Genomic DNA, 21,037 nt, shown 5'->3' with positions numbered 1-21,037 from the left:
AATTCTTTTATTAGCATGGGGAATTGGGTTTGCTAATTTATCCTAGTCAGGTCAAAGCCTGGGACAATTTTGGTACTCCAAATATGTCTTTTCTTGGTAACATATATATCTCCCACCCCAACCGGCCAAGATTTTACCAAATCTGTGGAAGCTGTGTAAACTATTTTTTATAATTTATTTGATCTTCCTATAATTATTTTTTGCTACAGGAAAGCAAATGAGAGGGAAGAGCCAAAAGCCACAATCAGTCGGTACAGATCTGATGACACTTTGGACAGGTAAGGTGTTTTGAACCAGCGAGTGGAATGCATAACATATGTTAAATCCCATTTCTTATAAGGCATGAGGCAGCTAAATGTTTACCACAGTGAGCTTCAAACCATGATATTTTATCCCCAGGAACACGAGGGCTATAAAGATGGAATTATCCTCTTCAAAACTCACAAAATCTTGACTTGCTATGCTATTTTCCTAAAATCTTGCTAGCTTTTATTTTTTGTACTAATTGATAGTACATCAATAGGAAAAATTCTAAAGGAACTGGTTTGAGTATAGATGGGATGGGCACTGAATGTTATCTGTTTAATTTTAAAAAGAGAATATAGTTTTTTTTGTGTGAGTCACCAATTCTTGTTCTAACTTCTGTTTTTACATTCCAGAGGCAGAGAAACAGCAGTTTTTGTTTTAACTGTCTTATGGAGAGACTATACATTTTAATAACACAGTAGTTTTGATTCACTCTAGGATGAAGACATTAGCTCTTTACTCTAGAAAGTAAAACTGCTCTTTCGGCCATGGAGTCACCACATGGCTATACATGAGTCATTGTGTTGTGCCTGTTGTTGGCTCACTCCTAGATGGAAGGAAAGGAAGGCTCATAAATAGAAAACCGAGGAATTTCTATTCAGGTTGAAGTGTAAATGCTACAGGTCACATTTAAATTTTATATCTGGTAGAGGTGCTTCCTAGGTGGCTCAGTAGTAAAGAATCTGCCTGCCAATATAGGAGACACAGGAGACTTGGGTGCAATGCCTGGGTGGGGGAGATCACCTAGAGGAGGGCATGGCAACCCACACCAGTATTCTTGCCTAGAGAATTCCAGGGACATGAGCCTGGTGGGCTACAGTCTATGGGGTCATGTGGAGTCAGACACAACTTAGTAGCTGAGTACAGAGTGTTTATTAAGCATAGATAAAGAACAAAGTTAACATCTTCATTTGGAGTCTAGACATAGTGAATGTCCTAGGCCATCAATAGTTGAAACCACACCCCTGTAAGGTAAAGATGTGCTATCTTTGGAAACAAACATGCAACTGGCTGCCCTTGCAGCACATACACCGAAACTTATGGCATCTAATAGATTCCATATTCAGACCAGGCCAATGTCAGTTAATGCATGCACTTCTGCACTCTTTATAGCCTTTTAAGTCAATCTCCCTAATAGCAACATCTCTCTTGTAATTAACCTTGACAAGAGTCAGTTCATGAAAGTATATACCCAGGATCTCATCGCCACAGCTCTGAGTGAGAGAGGAGTCACAGTGCTTCTGTCTGTTCATCTTGGCTTTGCGGGCTGTCCTAGTGCTCTGTTAATTGAAGCAGGAAACCCTACTTCTAAGGATGAATTTACAAGTGAGGTAATTATATCTCAAGAAAGGTAAATATGTGGGAGACCTAAGCCTTTACAGGCTGTGTGTCTGAATGTTTATATCAGGCCAGTCAAGATGGAGCCTTAGAACATCATCAATGAACTAGACCAGACCTCACAGTCAAGCCAGTTAGTCATTCTCAACCGCAGCAGCAGATTAGAATCACCTAGAAAGTGAAGATGTCAGTCTCTCAGTCTTGTCTCTTTACTACCCCATGGACTATAGCCCACCAGGCTCCTCTGTTCATGGGGTTCTCTAGGCAAGAATATTGGCGAGGGTAGCCATTCCCTTCTCCAGGGTATCTTCCCAACCCAGGGATTGAACCCAGGTCTCCAGCACTGCAGGCAGATTCTTTACCATCTGAGCCACCAGGGAAGCCAAATCACCTAGAGAGCTTTTTGACTGCACTGATAATTTGGTTCCAACAGTTCTTCTTCCCTAAATCCTAATCTAATTAGTCTGAGGGAGACTTGGGCATCTTTTAAAGTTTTTGACATGATTCTGATGAGCAGCCAAAATTCCAAACCACCAAACCAGTCCAAACCCTTCATTTTAAAACCTAGAAAATGAGGCCAGAGATTTCTTGCTTTATCTATACAGAGGATTAACAGTGCATATTTGGAAGATGAGCTACTTCCCCAGGCAGTCCTATCCGCAGCTCACCCCCAACAGTGCACTGCATTCATCTCTCTAAGTGTGGACACAGGTGTGGGGGAGAGAACACAGAGGAGGTAAAGAAAGGCAAGTCCTGGTAGCAGGAGTCAGACCCCATCATGCAGGGCACTCCAAGTGTACGACGTGAAGTAATTTTAGGAGGAGGATGATCAAATATATTAGGAGTGTGCATGTGTGTGCCATTTTAGAACTAATGTGTGTAATAAATAAATATGAGAAAAGTACTGAAGTACCTTTAAAGAGTTCCCTTTTAAAATATACATCTGTCGGTAAAAATGTGAAGTATTCTAAAGAAACATAGGTAATCAATAGTATACCGTAGCATTCAATATGGCTCAAACCCTGAAGATTGGTTCATAAGAAATTTGGAAAAACCTAGGTTAGGGAGACCTCTAGTGTTATGTTGTGGAAGTGTAAGTTTTCCTTTGGTTCTTTTGATCATGTTGCTGATTATATTTAAGTATTTCCTGTCTCCAAGACTGACTCCTAGTAAAACAATCTATCTTATATCACAAGTTGATAGAAACTTCATTTCTAAGGGAAGTACCAAGTTAATCTCCCTAAGAAATGAGAAATTGATGAACACATTGGAATGATGGTTAAATTGACGAATACATTGGAATGATGGTTCTGTCCATTATGATTTATATTATTTATATTTATATAAATTATTATTTACATTACACATAATTATTTATATATTGTTTATATACTGAACCCCCTAGTGTTGTGAAAGAGATAGTGGAGGTGAAAAATAATAACCGAAGAAAGACATGTTGCTCATGAGTGTTGCAACAATTACAGTACAGAACCAGGTGGACGACAGTGGGCCCTACTGGAAAGACTTCGGAGACAGACTGCTTCCTGGTTGTATGACCAAGAGAAAGCCACTCACATTCTCTGAGACTCTATTTATTCATCTATAAAATGAAAATAATTACATCTACCTTGTAGAGATGTTCTGAAGAGCAGAGAAAATTGCAAAGAGTAGTAGGTAGCTATTTTGATTATTCCATGCTAATTGCCCACAAAGACGAACACTGTAGAATTTTGATTAACTTCATTTAATTTTAACATCACAACTCTCCTTTATTTAAACCTTGAAGATGTTTGAAATTAAAGTTCTGTTTTCTTTAGACAGATTGTTATTTTCAGGGTACCAGAGTAGCAGTTTCCCAGAATTATTTTTATCTTCTCTGAAGATCTCATAGATGGCTCTAAAGTCTGAGTAGTTTGCAAGGAACATTTAAGTTTTACAATTTAGGATTACATGACATCATGTTTATGATATTCACCATGGTTTACTGCAAAGCCCTTTAAATATAAACATATCAGAGGCTCAGTAGCAATTAGTGCAGAGCGTATACTTGTAGTCTTTGGTCTAATGATCACCTGAGTGATCTTCATGAAATTTTTTTTTTTTTTTTGCACATCTGTGCAAGTCCTGTGTTAAAGCCAAAATACAGGATGGCTCAAAATTTTTTTTTTGCTTTTTTCACTGCTATATCAACTTAAATACTAATCATTTGTTTATACCTTTAAATTATTTTTAAAAGGTATACATTTATAATTTAAAAATCAACAGAGTGACATTTTGATCCAGATACATTTCTCCACCCAGACACATTTTTCCGTCTTATTTCCCACTTTTCACAAAGGATATCTAGGACCAGAGGGACAGCACATGAAACATAAGTGGCCAGCACCCTCTGTGAGCAGCAGCACTGGAGTGTCTAAGAGATACACTGAAGGTTTACATTCCTCATTTACTACAAATAATTTATACCAGCATATTCTCATACTTACTTGCTTTCTGTTTTTACCTTCTCTATGAGCTTCAATTTCAATGGTGGTATTATGAGCATTAGACCCCTTACATATGACATCTCTTTTTAAAAAAATCTCAATTAAAGATCATTATTATCCCCATCATATAATATTTTCTCATATAACAGACACTCAGTCCTTCAGGAAGCATAACAAGTGATTCTGTTTTATTCCATTGCCCCCCCCACACACACTAATGTTTAATCCAAAACCTTGTTAATCACTGTAGAAACCCTACAAGTCATTAGGAAGATGAACTTTGTTATCTACTACAAGATTTTTAAACGAACAAGTGAATATAAAAATGACTAATACCTTGAGGATGGTGGTAGTTTAGTTGCTAAGTTGTGTCTGACTCTGTAATCCCATGGACTGTAGCCTGCCAGGCTCCTCTGTCCATGGGATGTCCCAGACAAGAATACTGGAGTGGGTTACCTTTTCCTCCTCCACATCATGAGTTTTAAATGTGGATTCATTCTGTGCAAGTTAATAACTGGATTGTGAGCAGTCAGTTGAGAATATGGAGCTCTGGATGATTCCATGTTCTTTCCTTTTTGAATTCAAGAGTTACCAGTTTGCATTCAAGGTATCAGAATTATGCACCATAAACAGAAATTATATGGGGTTGATTTGGGGAATTTTCATGTATTAGTGTTAGTTACCAAATGTTTTAGTTATACATGTCACAATGACATCTAGGAATTGAAATCATTTTAAAGCTGGGACAAATAAGCCATATTTTTCTATCATGAGTTTTTTTAGAGCAAGGCAAGATTATTGTCCATCTTCCCAGGAACAGTTTATATAAAGCCCTGTAGTAAAGTGGATGCTGGGACTTCCTTGGTGGTCCAGTGGTTAAGAATCCACCTTGCAATCCATAGGTTCGATTCATGATCAGGGAACTAAGATCCCACATGTGGGGTGGCAATTAAGTCTGCTCACCAAAACTACCAAGCCCACCATACTGCAAGGAAAGATCTCGCTTGACACAAGAAAGATCCTGTGTGCTGCAACTTAGACCCGATGCAGCCTAAATAAATATATAAATATTAAAAAAAGAAAAGAAACAGATGCTATGTGCTCACCACCATAGCTTATTTTTTTTAAATAACAGGAATGATAAAGATAACAGTTTAGAGAAAATTATATTAATAGTAGACCCATAGTGTGAGATCAGCAGAAGACTCTTGCTGACCTTTTGTTTTCCAGAACCTAATTTTTCCCCATGCTAGTATTGTGCAATGTGGGGGAGGGAATGACAACCCACTCCAATATTCTTTGCCTGGAGAATCCCATGTACAGAGGAGCCTGGTGGGCTGCAGTCTGTGGGGTTACAGTTTTGTGCAAGCCTGCAGAGTCCAGAAGACAGCCTCACATCTCAGGAAGAGCTTTCTTTCTGATGTGCTTTTCTAGAGGTTGCAGTTGTGAGATCCCACCACTGGCATGCAGGCTACAGGATTCCTAATTTGTCTACTGACCCCAAAGACAGACAAACACACCTTTCCCAGACCTACTTTACTATGGAGACCCAAGTTTAGAGTGTTCTAAACCTCTGATGGTCCCCAGGGCCTATTAACACAATGTGTTAGTCAATGTAAACAAATTTGCCAGGGTAGAGCAATTCTTGTGACAGGTTCTCTCCCTTGCCTCCAAATCTCCATGGTTTAGCCCAATAGAAGATTATTGCTTGCTCTCAGCAGAGTTCAAAGTGATATCCTAGAAAATTAGGGGAACTCTCTGCTCCATGAAATGACTCAGAGACCTAGTTCTTCCCATGTTTTAATTCTGCCATCTTCAACCCATGAGCACCAAATCTATAGGAGAAGAGGAGGAAAGAGCATGGAGGATCATACAAGAGGTTTTATGATGGTTTTGGGAGTCATGAATAATATTTCTGTCCACATTCTTTAGAACTCAATCACATGATCCCAATATACATGTACTGAAGATTGGGATATGCAGTCTTCCTGTGTGCTCAGAAGGAAAACAAAGAGATTGACAAACATATAGCATTGTCTATAGCATAGAACATTTTTAAAAATTGCTTAAGTCTTCCATTGATTCCTTTTAGTGACATAGAAAGTACTGTCATTGGGTAGATAAATGAATAAACAATAATGAAAAGGAATATTTAATGAATTAAATGCTCAATGAGTCAGAAAGTCTAGCTGAAAAGCATTAACTTTAAAAGTTACAAACTGTATCAAAATGGCCTAATAAATAAATTTTGTGGTGAGTATAATAGTTTTTTTTATTATAAAATTTTCTAAGATGTAACACCTGAAAAGCAATTGTTTTCACTAGAGAAAGGTTATGTTGTGAAGTGATTCTGGCGTGAAAGAGGTCTAAGAGGAGTTTAAAAACCTAAATGTTGATCCAGACTTTTGTCTTATTTCTTTATAAAGGATTTCAAACAGAAATGATGCTGCTAAAACATATAAGGCCAATACCCTGGATAACCGACTAACCAATAGGTACCAGTATCTACTAACTTGGGGAAAGGGTCAAGTACAATATTTTTCTAAGCATTACTTACTTACATACAGTTCTTCAGTCCTACTTATTATCTTTCTGTAAACCCTTATCCTCTATTTTTTAAACAGAAGTAATTCTGGCATAAAAACTTGGCTCCTGCTCATGGTTAAATAAAAATAAAATCTTATTCTTGGCTTCAAAATGAAGAGAATTCATCACTTCAGGCCATCATTCTTACCACATTTATGTTTCTGTTTAAATCATCCTGGTGGCAACATTATGAAATACATGTAAATGTAAATTTTACATTCCTATTGTAAAAAAATTATTGAACCCATCAAAGAAAAAAACTGGGCTTAAAAGATGAAATTTCTAGAGGAAAAAAAAACCTTTTTTTGGAATCTAATACACAAAAGGTGAAAAATCATGAGATCAGCTTTTCAAATATATTCAACTACTGATACTTTCTTTTTCTTTCTCACAACTAATGTTAACCTTTAATAGTAATAACTCTAAATTCATGGACAACTGCAAATTGATGCAAGAATTTATTCTTTGCTGCTGTTCAAACTTTGCCTTCTCGTTTTCTTAACAGAAATGTGTCCACGTTTCAACCACCAGAAGTGACAAAGACGTATGTACTTCTTTAACTGATCTTGCATTTTAAAAATAAAGTGTATTTCTTCCTATATGCCCAAGAAAAAATCAAGGTATATTGTCTTCAGGCCAAAGTTTCGTTGTAACACAGTCATGCCCCCACAGCTTTGACAGGTTGAGTAGTATTGATAGAAATACTGAAGTGGTCGGCAAAACTTAAAGTACTCTCTATGTGGACTTTAACACAAGAAGTTTGCCAACTTCTGCTCTAATCAAACACTGAAGCTTAAGTCATTCTTTATTTCTTTTCTTTTTAAAAGTCTAGATTCTTTACTTCTTTGCCCACAGAACTTTAAATTTTTTTCCTACTCCTATGGCAACTCTTTCTTCTTGCACATTTCACTTGCCTCCCAAAACACCCATCACATCTATAGCTCAGCTGAGTCTTGAAATCATGGTTTTGCTAACCCTGGAATGTACTAATGGTGGTTATAAGCAAGCAAAGTAGATATGTTTTTGAAAACTTGGCTGATTTTTAAATTTGAACTTTCAAAAAAAGTAATTTTCACCCTGGACTGCCTTCCAATAGTTGAAACAGGCCTGAGTCACTTCAATTTTTGAGGGTCTGCATATATTAACAAATGCTAAATGGAGATTTGGCTTCCCTAGTGGCTCAGACAGTAAAGAATCTGCCTGCAATGCAGGAGACCTGGGTTCGATCCCTGGGTCAGGAAGATACCCTGGAGAAGGGAATGACAACCCACTTCAGTATTCTTGCTTGGAGAATTCCATGGACAGAGAAGTTTAGCAGGCTGCAGTCCATGGGGTCACACATAGTTAGACATGACTGAGCAACTAACACACACACACAGATTTAAAACAGTGTGATTTTTAAATGTTTTCTTAAACAAGCAAAAGTATTTAATCCTAAAAAAATTGTAATATAATTCTGTGAGTCACAGCATAGACAGGATTTCAAAATATTTGTTGGAATCCATAGCACATCGAAATTGATTGGTCTGGGTTTCAGACACAGCATGTCATATAATGAACGACTTCTCCATTCAATTCCTTCTGATTTAATTATTTGAATGAAAGCCAGGTGATTTGTAAAATGGGTAAACTAAGGAAGAACTTTTTCTGTTGTTGTTCTTTCACCCTCAAGTGAAACATTTTGTGGTGGGAATAGAAGTAGATGGTAAGTCCTTTCAAAGGTGAGATAAAATGAAAAGTTTCAGGAATGTGCTCACTGTTTGTTCTTGTGATAAAACAGGCAACCTGGAGGCTTGTCCAATGCAAACGCCACCAACACCCCAGCTTCCACCTCCACTACTACACCTGTGAAGAAAAAGAGGTAGGATGGGCTTGCTGGGAGCCCCTCTTACTGCTGTTCTGTCACAGATTATTCTTTATTACTGTCTGAACCACATCATCCACCAAGGCCCCTGAGCAGCATCTAGAATTTGCTCTCTGCCCTTCTCCTCCTGCCCTCCTCCCCTTCCCAGGGATCCTGTTCCTACTGTCTTCTGCTGTCTTCACACCTCAGTCCTTTCCTCCTCACTCTCCTTTTCAAATATGCCATCTTTTCCTCCAATTTTATTGAGAAATAATTGACATACTTCGCTGTATAAGCTTAAGGTGTATGGTGTCATTGAAACATATTGTGAGGTGATCACCGAATATGTTTAATTAACATCCATCATATCTTCCCAGGTGGCGCTAGTGGTAAAGAGCCCTTCTGCCAATGCAGGAGATGTAAGAGACATGGGTTCGATCCCTGGGTGCGGAAGATCCCCTGAAGAAGGGCATGGCAACCCACTCCAGTATTCTTGTCTGGAGAATCCAGTGAGCAGAGGAGTCCATCGGGTCACCAAGAGTTGGACACGACTGAAACAACTTAGCATGCACAACATTCATCATCTCACAGAGCATCCATTATGTCAATAAAAAGAAACACATTTCTCCTTTTGATGAGAACTCTTAAGATCTACTCTCTTAACTACTTTTCTATGTATAATGAAATTATATGAAAGTGAAGTCGCTCACTGGTGTCTGACTCTTTGCAATCCCATGGACTGTAACCTGGCAGGTTCCTCTGCCCATGGGATTTTCCAGGCAAGAATGCTGGAGTGGGTTGCCACTTCCTTCTCCAGGGAATCTTCCCGACCCAGGGATAGAACCCAGGTCTCCCACATTGCAGGCAGACTCTTTACCATCTGAGCCATCAGGGAATCCTATGTATAATACAATCATGGTAACTGTAGTCATCATGTTATAGATTACAACCCTAGAACTTATAACTTCTTTGTCCTTTGTTGGATGATGTTTCAAATGGATATAAAATAAGTTGGTCTAAAGGACAAATAAAAAATGTAAGTTTTTACCCTTTTGGCCACCTTCCTCCAATCTCCCTCAATCCTCCTGCCTCTGATAACCACAAATCTGATCTTGTTTTCATATGTGCCATCTTAGGGGCTTGAATACCTAGGTAATGTTTTGATGCTAGAGCTCAGATAGTAAAGCTACTTCAGGTAATGTATGTTATCAGAGTCCTACTACAGGGACTGCCTTATCCTGCATAACGTCTGCAGTGTGGCCAAGCGTCACTAGATTCCAGCAACCAGTCTGCATCTTGGAGGCCTCCTCTGCTCTGTAAATTGGGCTTCCTCCACATACAGGGTCAAAGGTCCTATCTAGAGGCATCAGCCTCTGTGTACTTCTTACCTCTTCTTTCAACTTCCCTGTACGGCCTCCCACTTTCGCCTGTGCTAACTTCTATTTATCTAGTAGGCATGGAGGAGGAGGTAGAACTTCGGTGGTAGAATCTTCTTTATGTGACACAATGTGATGGTGGGAGTGATTTTTGCATGTTGAAGAGAACACAGTGCCAGTGAATTGTGACATGAGTGGAAAACAGGAATTCATGAACCTCAGAGCTTTTGAAATTTTCTTATTTTCTTTGCTTGCTCCTCTGACCACGCTTGGGCTTCCCAGGTGGTGCTAGAGGTAAAGAACCTGCCTGCCAATGCATGAGACGTAAAAGACATGGGTTCCTCTCTTGGTCAGGAAGATCCCCTGGAGAAGGGCATGGCAACCCACTCCAGTATCCTTGCCTGGAGAATCCCCATGGACAGAGGAGTCTGGCAGACCACAGTCCATGTGGCTGCAAAGAGTCAGAAACAACTGGAGCAACTTAGCACGCACACACAGGACTAGGCCTGGTGTACACCAGCTGTTTAGTGCTTGTTGATGATCTGGCTGACTGTCAGCTGCTCCTGTAGTCCTCCTGGAGGGAAATGACTGATTCTATTTTCTCCTGCAAACGAAATTTTGATTGTGTCTACAGAGTCTCAGGAAGTAAGATTACCCTTCTCTTGGATCCAAATTTCACATTCTCCCTGATCTTTTCTTTGTCTGTTAGGAGAAACTGAAAGGGAAATTTAAGGTCAGTTAGTTCAATCTCTTACCCAAGGCAAGAATCTTTTCTCTGATAGGCTAGGCATCATTCAGGACCATTGCAGGGAGAAACATGCCTCTCACTTCTGTGGTGTGCCTTGTCTAAGCTCTCGGGGGTTGCGTTGAGCTGAAATTGGCTTTGATTTACTCCCATCCCATCTTAGCACAGTCCTGCAATCTCAGAGAATAGACAAGCTTCAAGAAGTTAAAGGACTCTCCTGTCTTTATCCTTGATCTTCCTTTTCCAGGCTATCTTACTCTCCTCCGAACATCACTTTTGATCTATAACTTAGTCTTTTTGACAGAGTCCTTAGCTATCTCTACCAATTAAAATGATGTCTTAATAATGGGAAGGCATCTTTCTAATTGGATATACATGTGTGTGTGTGTACATGTATGTATAAACATGTGTGCTTCATTGTTCTTGTGCATCTATATAAAATTGAGCTTGGCACTGCTATGGCATTCATTTATATTTTCAATATTCTTACTTTCAGCATTTCCTATCATACAGATTTTTTAAAACCATATTTTGAGTAGAACATAACAGCATTGTTATTTGTATTACAAAATGTTTCAGAAATGCAGAAAAACAGAGAGGTATGTTGATAATGAGCACCCATGAACCTACCGTATAGATTCAACATTATTTTCCAGATTTCCTGCAGATTTCTTTTTAAAGAAATGTCTACATTGTTTAGTGTCAAAGGAAATGGGCAAAAGGATTTATTTGGGAGAGCAGATTGCCTGGAATACAGGCCGTTACTTCCTGTGGCAGGAAGTAGATAGTTTTCATTTTATCTCCAAGACCTTGTAGGAAAGTCATCTCATTGCCTTTTTACCTGTCAATTTATTTTCAGCTTTTCCTGGAAGACACGTGGGTGGGATCAGGTCTTTCGAGCACTGTGTTTATAACCGATGTCATTTCTTAACAGACAGTCCTGGTTTCCACCACCCCCTCCAGGTTACAACACCATCCCAAACACAGGAGCAAGCAGAAGGTAAGAGAAAGATGTCAGAGGTAATTGCTATGTAATATGATGGAAGAATGTGTTAGATAGTGACAACATATAATTGTGGATGCTTTGGAATAAAGTGGAGGCAATTTTGTGAACTCTGAGTTCTGAACAAGATAGTGCCCGATGAAAGTGAGGTCAGGGTACAAGGGTGCCTGGTAGGAAATCTGACACGCTTTGAGGAGTAAATGACTGTATTTTTAGTTTGCTAAGGGTTGCTGTAGCAAAGTACCATAAAGGTGGGTGGTGTGAGAGAAATGTGTTGTCTCACAGCTCCAGAGGCTGGAAGCCCAAGATCAAGGTATTGACGGGGTTCCTTCTGAGTGTTGTGAGAGGGGATCTATTCCACCCTTTTTCCTGGCTTCTGGTGTTTTCCTAGCAACCTCTGGTTTGTATAAGAGATTGTACAAACTTAGTTTGTATAAGAACCTCTCTGGTGGCTCAGATGGAAAAAATCTACCCGCAATGCAGGAGACCCAGGTTCGATCCCTTGGTCAGGAAGATCCCCTTTCGAAGGGAATGGCTACCCACTCCAGTATGCTTGCCTGGAGAATTCCATGGACATTGGAGCCTGGCAGGCTACAGTCCATGGGGTAGCACCATTTCAATCTCCACCTTCATCTTTACATGGTGTTTACCCCGTGTGCCTGTCTGTGTCCAAATTTCCCCTCTTTTAAGGACACCGGTCCTATCAAATGGGGAGTATGATCTCATCCTGACTCAGCTACTTATGTCCATGACTCATGTCTTACCTATTTGTGTCTACTAATGACCCCATTCCCAAACACATTTGGAGAGGACCTCATTCGCTCCATTGGGGGGCAGGGGAGAGAACAGGGGCCATCGCTAGTGGGGGCCCAGTGTGGGCTCTGGTGTCAGTCATTTTTGCTCTGATGAACCCAGATGTCAGGCTGGGAATGTGTATGGCACGTTCTCGGTAAACTTAAAGTGACAGATGGGTGGTGTTTGTTTGCTTTTACTTTTTTGTTGCTGTTGAGAGCAATAATTGTAACTAAATTAGAGAACAGGTGGAGAATACCTGGTTCTACAATTTCCATACTGGGAATGTCAACAACTATTTAACTTAATAAATATTTAATAATAAGTGATTACTGTAATGCCAGATATTGTTCTAGGATCTTGGGAGATATCAGTGAACAAAACACGGAGCCTACACTCAAGCCTTCAGAGAAACAGACACGGTGTAGGCCTCTCATAATTTATGTTGTCACTAGCACTTGAAGAAAAATAGGTCTCCAAGTTGGTTTTGCTTTAAGTATCCAAAATTATTTGCATGTCATCAACCCCTAGAATATCTTCACCCGATATTTCCATCTTTAAATGGGATTCATTTTCCCAATTCAACACTTGGAAAAAGGTCATGAAGCAGTGCCCTTGTTTCATACAAGACTGTTTTACTTCCAGAAATTTTCATCTGTTGCACAGGCTTTTGATGTGTCTTTTATTTCCAAATAATAGGTATATTTGGAAATAAATGTCTTATAATTTAAGTTGAATCTATAAGGACATAAATAACTTTAGTTGACTAATAGACAGAAAGAATTCAAGTTGTCTTTCATACCCTTGGCTTCATCTGTATGTATGTGTGTGTGTTCATATGTATTTTATTATATGTGTATAACATGTATAAAATTATTGGACATGTTGAATAATCACAGCTTGGAATTATACCAACCTTCTCTTAAAATATTTTCTTTTTAAACCTGTTCATCTTTTTAAACCTGTGGATGATTTCCAACTATATGAGCTGCCAAGTATGAATTATGTCTCTAATTTATAACCTCCTTTCTCCTCAGGCTGTGTTTAGATATTTCTCCGTAAATGGTACCTTTCATGGAACTACCCAAGTTATTATTGTAAGATACCACTGTACATTCCATCCAATTTTGTCTTGATAGACAGTAACTGATACTTAGAAACATTAATTACTTATTTCCCAAATAACTTATTTTTATCTTTTATTTGTTATTCCATTGTTCATGTAAATTATCATCATAATAAGCAACTATTATATAACTGTGTAAAGATATGAAAGGGTTGTTCATACACTAACATCATATGTGTTCAGTGCCCATTCAGCTACGGATCACTGTTTGCACAGAACTGATACTGCCTGGCTATATGCCCTTACAATTTATGCATAGCTGGATGTGATTTACATGGAAGATAAAATAAGTTACAATGCTTCTATTTCTGATTTCTGGATTAGATGCCTAGCACCAGATTTAATGGAGAGAGAAGATTATTGCATAAGGTTGATGAATTTAAATATCCATTCCTTTCTTAAAGTCACAGATTATAAATATAATGGCTAGACCAAAAGACTTCTCTTCAAGAATCAGAGCTAATGTTATCCCAAGCTTTCAGGGAAAGGAGAGAATAATAGCAATATAGCAATGCCTTTGATTTCTAAAGTGCTTTTCCTTGGAACAACTCAAAGTACTGCTTCTGTTTCTCACCTTTAATACCAGTGCATTCTCGGGGCTCAGAAATAGCCTTTTTAGCAGAAGCCAAAAACTAGAAGCAATTATTAAATGATTAAAGGAATCAGAGGTTTCAAAAAGAGATCTTTGTCCCCAGAAGAACAAAAAGAAGATGGAAACAGGTCAAGAACAGATAAAAATGGAGAATTGTGACTTTTAATACCAGCTAATAGCCAATGCTAACTTTATTTCCCTTTGACCTTTACTTATTCACTGGTCTCCATCTCTCTTTCTCCCCTTTCTTCTCTTCTGCAAAAGAATTTCCCCTTAATACCAACATCCACTCTCATTTCTGTTCTTCGTTTTGGGAACCTTCATTTTTCCATCACCTGATCTTTCCCAGAGATTTCATTTTCTCCCACACACCCATTCCCAGTTATTACAAGGAGAGGTCATTTTCCTGAATGTGTTTCCCCTCTAACCTCTCTGTGATCTTTGGCCCCATGGACTACCCCATTCCTCAGCTGTCCCTTTCTTGACTTACGTAGGGTGGAAGAACCAAACTTAGTTGTGTTTGGATTGACAACTTGTGTTGGTGTTGTGTTTGGATTAAAATCTGTTACAGGCATGAGGTAAGCTGCACCCAAAGGGTCTTAAGCTTTTTTATTTATCAACATAAGATCCCATGATATCACTTTTCTCTATATTTATATGTATATCTGTACCTATAACTCTACAAGTCTGTGTTTAAGTCTATAGCTATTGATATTTCTATAGCTACATCTAGAAATATATCTACATCTCATTCTGTCTATATAATTAATAGGTTGGTGAATTCAGTTCAGTTCAGTAGCTCAGTTGTGTCCAACTCTTTGCAACCCCATGGACTGCAGCATGCCAGACTTCCCTGTCCATCACCAACTCTTGGAGCCTACTCAAACTCATGTCCATCACATCGGTGAATTCAACTAGATTTTAAATGAGCAAGTTTAATTTTCTAATATAACTATATAGGAGAGCTAAAGAAAAAAAGCAATTTCTTAAAACAAGTATCATTTTATGTATGACACACATTGGTCTTGCAATGAGAAAGTTAAGATCTGGTGATCAAACAAAATTTTAGAGTTAAGACTCAAATATCTCTGAAAGTCTCTTACCCCCTTTTTGATAAAACAAGTAGAGAAAGAAGCTGTAATTCATGATAGTAAAACACAGCAGGTAAAGTTCTGAACTTAAATAAAACTCTTTCTAGCTGATTTCTAAGGTAACTCCTTAGTCCTTGAATGTAAATATTCTCTGATCTCTTTCTTCTCTCGTTGAGAAGGGAAAACTCTAGCACAGGGTTTTGAATGACCAGCCTGTGTGTGCTGTGTATGCTTTGCTTAGTCACTCAGTTGTGTCCAACTCTTTGTGACCCTGTGGACTGTAGCCCGCCTCTGTCAGAGGACAGGCTCCTCTGTCCACGGGGATTCCCCAGGCAAGAATACTGGCTGGAGCAAGTCTCTGTGCTGTCCTCAAGGGGATCTTCCCAACCCAGAGATTGTACCCAGGTCTCCTGCATTCAGATGGATTCTTTACCATTTGATCCACCAGGGAGGCCATGAATACTGAAGTGGGTAGCCTATCCCTTCTCCAGGGAAACTTCCCAACCCAGGAATCAAACTGGGGTCTCCTTCACTGCAGGTGGTTCTTTACCAGCTGAGCTACCAGGGAAGCCCATCAACCTGTGTCAACAAGATTATTTCCTTTGAAATCCTCTTTTCAACTGCCATCAAAACCTATAGTTTCTTTTCATTTTAATCAGGACTGAATCAAATTTTAGCTCTACAACTTTTTTTCCTCATTACATTGATCTGTCTCTCCTTCCTCTGTGATCACTGGTTTACCCCCTTTCCCATGTTCAAATCCCTCTCATTATTTCAGAATATTACTTCTGTTTTAATGTTTTGGTGTAATGTAATTTGAGCTCTATGTATTCGAGATTCTGAAATACATATAAAAGAAATACATGTGTCATCAATATGGAAAATAGTTAGGTCAGAGCTAGTGAAAGTTTTTCCTTTTCCACTTGTTTCATTTTAAGATTTATCAGAAAGCCTGATCCAAAGCAGTTTGTCAGCAATCACTAGTGTCTATCTTAATTTCTCAAGTTCTTAAACTTTTTCTCATCTTTGAGTCTTTAAAAGAGTGATAACATATGCCAGGACCTGAACCAATGGTGTAATAGGTGCCATTCGTGAGAAGTGCTCAGTCAAATCACAATAAAATACAGGTGCAGCATTTCTAGGAATTTAATATTAAAGTCACTTCTGATTTTAGAACCCACCTTTAATTCTTGATGTTCTGTTTATGGTAAATTTAAGTGCATAGGGTTTTGTACTTAGGTGATGCAGAGATTCAGTGCTTTGATGGCATATGAAGCTCATTTAAGAAACTCATGAAGCCAGATTTAGGTTACTTAACAGATAATATGAATGTTTACAATGTTACCCATTATAGTGATTCTGGAGCAACAATGAAGCAAACCAGCAGCACCACCAAAAAAAAGAAAAAAAAAAAAAGCCAATGTGTTTTTTTCTGCAATCATTTCCAAAGACAGAAAATAAATTGTATAATATCTGATAAAATTAAAGTAGTGGAAACACATGCAGGAAATCACCATATTGCGAAATGCTTGCTACATACTTTCATAATTTCTCATCCATATTTGTTTCAATCTCTTTTCTTTCAGTGGTTTTCACTTCCACTTAGCTGATTTGGTAGATATGAAGGAGGAAAAAAAATTTCTGATTGAGAAGCGGGTTGCTATGGCAACCTTGCACTACAGTTATATTTTTCCATCTGTAACTATAAATGGTAAAATATAGCTTTTCTAATTAGGCTGCAACATTTTTAACTCTATTGGTACCAAACCTTCTATGAAGTTTGCTGTCACCCTAAATTAAATCATTATATTTAATTTTTATCACAACAAACATCTTCTTGTATTAACTAGAAGCCATTTTGCAAAAACTAAGAGTCTAAAACTCTCAGTAAAATGTCAAAGTATGGTGATTTTAAAACTGTATCTCAATGCCTAAAATACCAATTATATTCATTCAAAATAATTAAAACATAAACCTGAGTCAGGGTTTGTTATTTTTTTAAAGTATTTTAATAGAATGAGGAGAAAGTTACTTCAGAATGTGCTGCTATGAATTCAGCAATACTTGAAAATTTCTCTCCCTCTGTGTCTATTGGAAGCTAGTTTATTTGTGCTCTTATATTAAATTATGCTATTTAAATTTCATTAATCACAGCTGAATATTCATACATTTAGAAAGTGCAGTATATGAATATTCAGGATGCTTAGTGCATAGCAAGTAGTATTCACGACTACTGTGGAACTGAAGATTCCTTGCAATATTCTGCCTTCCCATGGTCATGTAGCGGTTTGCCAGCCACGGATCTGAACCAGTCTCATCCTTTTATAAATGAAGCAGCAGATTCTTCAGAGAGGATCAGTGTTCTTTCCATGATCAGTGGCAAAACTAGTCTAAAAGCTAGGTCTCTGAAATTATTGTTCAATGCGTGCTCTTTGTTGTGGTGTGGTTCATCCAAATGGTCCCTGGCCACTGAAAGTAAGACACTGTTACAGCAATCATGCTTTTGAACAAATCTAAAGATTATTCTCTGGAATCTTTAGAATGCCTTGCTTTCTGCAAGCTCTTTGAGACCATGGACAACATTACACCTTTTCTAGTCTTGAATGCTCAACTTTGCTTGTTATATGTCCTAACATAATAACTAGGGCAGTTGTGGAATAAGTGCTTTTGAACTGACACCTTTGGGCAAGCAAATAATACAGGACCTCTTATTGTTATTAAATTTTCATTGGAAATACCTGGAAGAATAATGGTTTGATATAGTATGATAGAGAGCAGCGGTCCCCAACATTTTTGGCACCAGGTTTTGTGGAAGATCATTTTTCCACGGACTAGGGAGGGGGGATGGTTTCAGGATGATTCAAGTGCATTACATCTATTATGTCTCTGCTGATCTGACAGGAGGTGAAGCTCAGGCAGTAATGTCAGTGGTGGGGAGCAACTGTAAATACAGATGAAGCTTCACGGATTAGCCCACCACTCACCTGCTCTGAAGTCCAGTTCCTAACAGTCCACAGACCGATATAGGGTTGGGGATGCCTCATATAGAGGAGAAAGCATGTGATTAGACATGATTAAGACTAGGTTAAAACCTTGGCTGAATCACTTACTACCAGTGTGACCCAGGGCAAATTGCTCACCTTTTTTGAGACTCAGTGAAAAAAATAAATGATATATATAATTTATTTATATGCACACACACAGACAAACACACACACACACATTCCACAGGACAGATATATAGACTAAATAAAGTATGTGAGAAGTATGTCAACTTGGACAAGTTGACATGTTACTGAAACTAAAAAAAATGTAAGTTCCATTTCCTTTGCTATTGTTGGAATAAGAATCCTACTGGCAGACTACAACAGCTAAGCATAATGCAAAGTAAAAACAAAACTCACCATCAATTTTTAAGGGTCAATTATTCTTTCAACCCTGACCTGTGTTGAGTCATAGAAATGTTCTTCACAAAGCCATTCTGGAACACGAGTCACACAGCCAAGCATGTTTTCCAAAAAAGCCAGAATACAAAGAAGTGACCTTTGCAGGAGCTTATGAAAACGAGGGAACAGAAACAGTTTGACAGAGTTATTTCTATTAGCTCTGGCCTTCGGGCTACAATCTGCAGGCTTTCAAACGTTGCCCAGGAAAGCTGCCTTTTGATTCCTGGAAGTTATTTTTTATAATTATAGCAGCTAGTGTGGCGTCATCAACCCTGCGGAAGGTCTTACAGGCTGGAGGGAAAGACAGAGGGGAGAACCAGGGTCAACTGATCCAAGCTTAAACAGCGCATCTCAAAGTGGTGTTCAAACAGGATCATTCCACATGAATGTCTCTTGTTTTTGGTCTCTTCGAAACATTCCAGGCCACAGCTTCCTGCTTCCCTCTCACATTCTAAAGCCCCTGCTTGGCATGGCCTCCAGCTCCTGGCTCAGCATGAATGACGCCTCTCATTGCCCCCAGGGCTGGGGTTCTGTCATCTGTGACTGTCACTGCAGAGATGCAAAAAAGCTCCTTTGAGACAGACTGAAGTCAGCATGGTCTTGCCCTGGCCCAGCCCAGCAGGGGTGTAAATGCATTACTCTCGCTTCTCTGCTTTTCTTGGCCTTCACAAATGCACACCTGACTTTTATTTCCCCAAACCATCTTCTTCCTGTACACCCAGATCTTCCTCTCTACTCATCTCTGCCTCTCAGACACACCCACACAATATTTTCCAGCCTCTTTGAGGGCTTAGTGGCTTCCCAGGTGGCGCTAGTGGTAAAGAACCCACCTGCCAATGCAGGAGACGCAAGAGACGAGGGTTCGATCTCTGGGTTGGGAAGATCCCCTGGAGGGGGAAATGGCAACCCACTCCAGTATTCTAGCCTGGAGAATCCCATGGACAGAGGAGCCTGGTGGGCTACAGTCCATGGGGTTACAAAAGAGTCAGACACAACTGAAGTGACTTAGCACCACTTTATGTGGAAGAAACTTAGCTTTTTATCACTGTGATTCTGGCATAAGCAAAGTTGGGCACCATCCCATGTCTCTTTTTTTGTAATCCTCCTTTCCACCTAGTTACTATTCTCCTGTCTGTTTTCAGATATCCAGTGCCCTGTGTAGACTCATTAATACCTGGGGCCAACCACCTTCTTATCCTTTCCTCTATCCCTGGAAGAGAAGCATATAACCAGTTCATCAATACAGATACATGAAAGACGCATTATCATTTGAGTGACATTACATTGTTGCAACACAGGGATATGTTTTGAGAAGAGAAGATGATGACAATCAATACAAATAAAAGAACATCTAACTGTGAAATCTAACATTAGGTCAGAATGGGGAGAGTGTTTTCCTCTAAATTACTTTTGCAGGCATATCATATTACACAGTAACTCATCTGAGCACCCAGCGCCCACCAGGTACTTGATGAAAGTGAAAGTCACTCAGGTGTATCTGACTCTTTGCAACCCTGTTGACTATACAGTCCATGGAGTTCTCCAGGCCAGAATACTGGAGTGGGTAGCCTTTCCCTTCTCCAGGGCATCTTCCCAATGCAGGGGTTAAACCCAGGTCTCCCGCATTGCAGGTGGATTCTTTACCAACTGAGCTATCAGGTACTCAGTAGTGGAGTCAACAACGGACAATGGACTTCTATGGGACAGGTAAACTTGAACAGATTTTCAAAGCTTTAGACTCCTGTTCAGTTCCCATTTTCCTTCTTACCAAATAAAATTCAGCCAATCCCTCCCTCTTCCAACACATCTTTATCAGGCACCAACACCATGTACAATCCTAGTGCTTGGCGTGCAACTATCCTTTTAGGGACTTTCGGTCCAGCCAGGGTGGAGACAAAAAATTATGTGCAATTCAGACCAGCATGGCATGTGTTGTGATGAATGTGTGCTACTGGAAGACATAGAAGAGTGTCCACCGGAGCACTGGGTACCACTCCACACAGTAACCCCTAAACCAGAGGCTGAAGGGCAAGAAGGGCTCTCCAGTGGACAGGAGCAGGAGGTACGCTCCAGAGGAGAGAGAGCATAGCGTTGGGGTGGGATGGGGTTAGGAAGTGCCGGTGGTTTGGCCCCGCTGCAGCGCTGGGTTCACGTGGCGTGAAAACCGCAGCAGCCACAACCCTTAGACTAAGCCAGGCGGTGCTCTGAGGCTTTGCACTGCCCGCTTGCTGGCTTCAAAGCCACCATCAACACAAGAACCAGAAGGCCCACTGTGCTCTGTGTCCACTCCTCTCCTGCCTCTCACCC

At 39.4% G+C, this 21,037-nt stretch overlaps 1 protein-coding gene across 10 annotated transcripts in view; it reads left to right on the top strand.

The window, feature by feature from the left end:
* The window catches only part of SCEL (sciellin), a 118,867-nt gene that overhangs the window by 26,811 nt on the left and 71,019 nt on the right, over positions 1 to 21,037 (top strand). For 8 of the 10 annotated variants that reach the window (XM_043478213.1, XM_043478212.1, XM_043478216.1 and 5 more), the window contains 5 exons: positions 210 to 278; positions 6,557 to 6,625; positions 7,222 to 7,260; positions 8,497 to 8,577; positions 11,615 to 11,680. In XM_043478213.1, the coding sequence (XP_043334148.1) occupies positions 210 to 278; positions 6,557 to 6,625; positions 7,222 to 7,260; positions 8,497 to 8,577; positions 11,615 to 11,680 (324 nt within the window). The remainder of the gene's footprint in view (positions 1 to 209; positions 279 to 6,556; positions 6,626 to 7,221; positions 7,261 to 8,496; positions 8,578 to 11,614; positions 11,681 to 21,037) is intronic. The other 2 variants (XM_043478218.1, XM_043478217.1) reach the window with 1 other exon arrangement.

This window comes from Cervus canadensis, chromosome 9 (genome assembly GCF_019320065.1).
Source record: "Cervus canadensis isolate Bull #8, Minnesota chromosome 9, ASM1932006v1, whole genome shotgun sequence".
NCBI lineage: Eukaryota > Metazoa > Chordata > Mammalia > Artiodactyla > Cervidae > Cervus > Cervus canadensis.
Note: the sequence above shows the minus strand (reverse complement) of the source record. Positions and strands in the feature narration are given on the sequence as shown.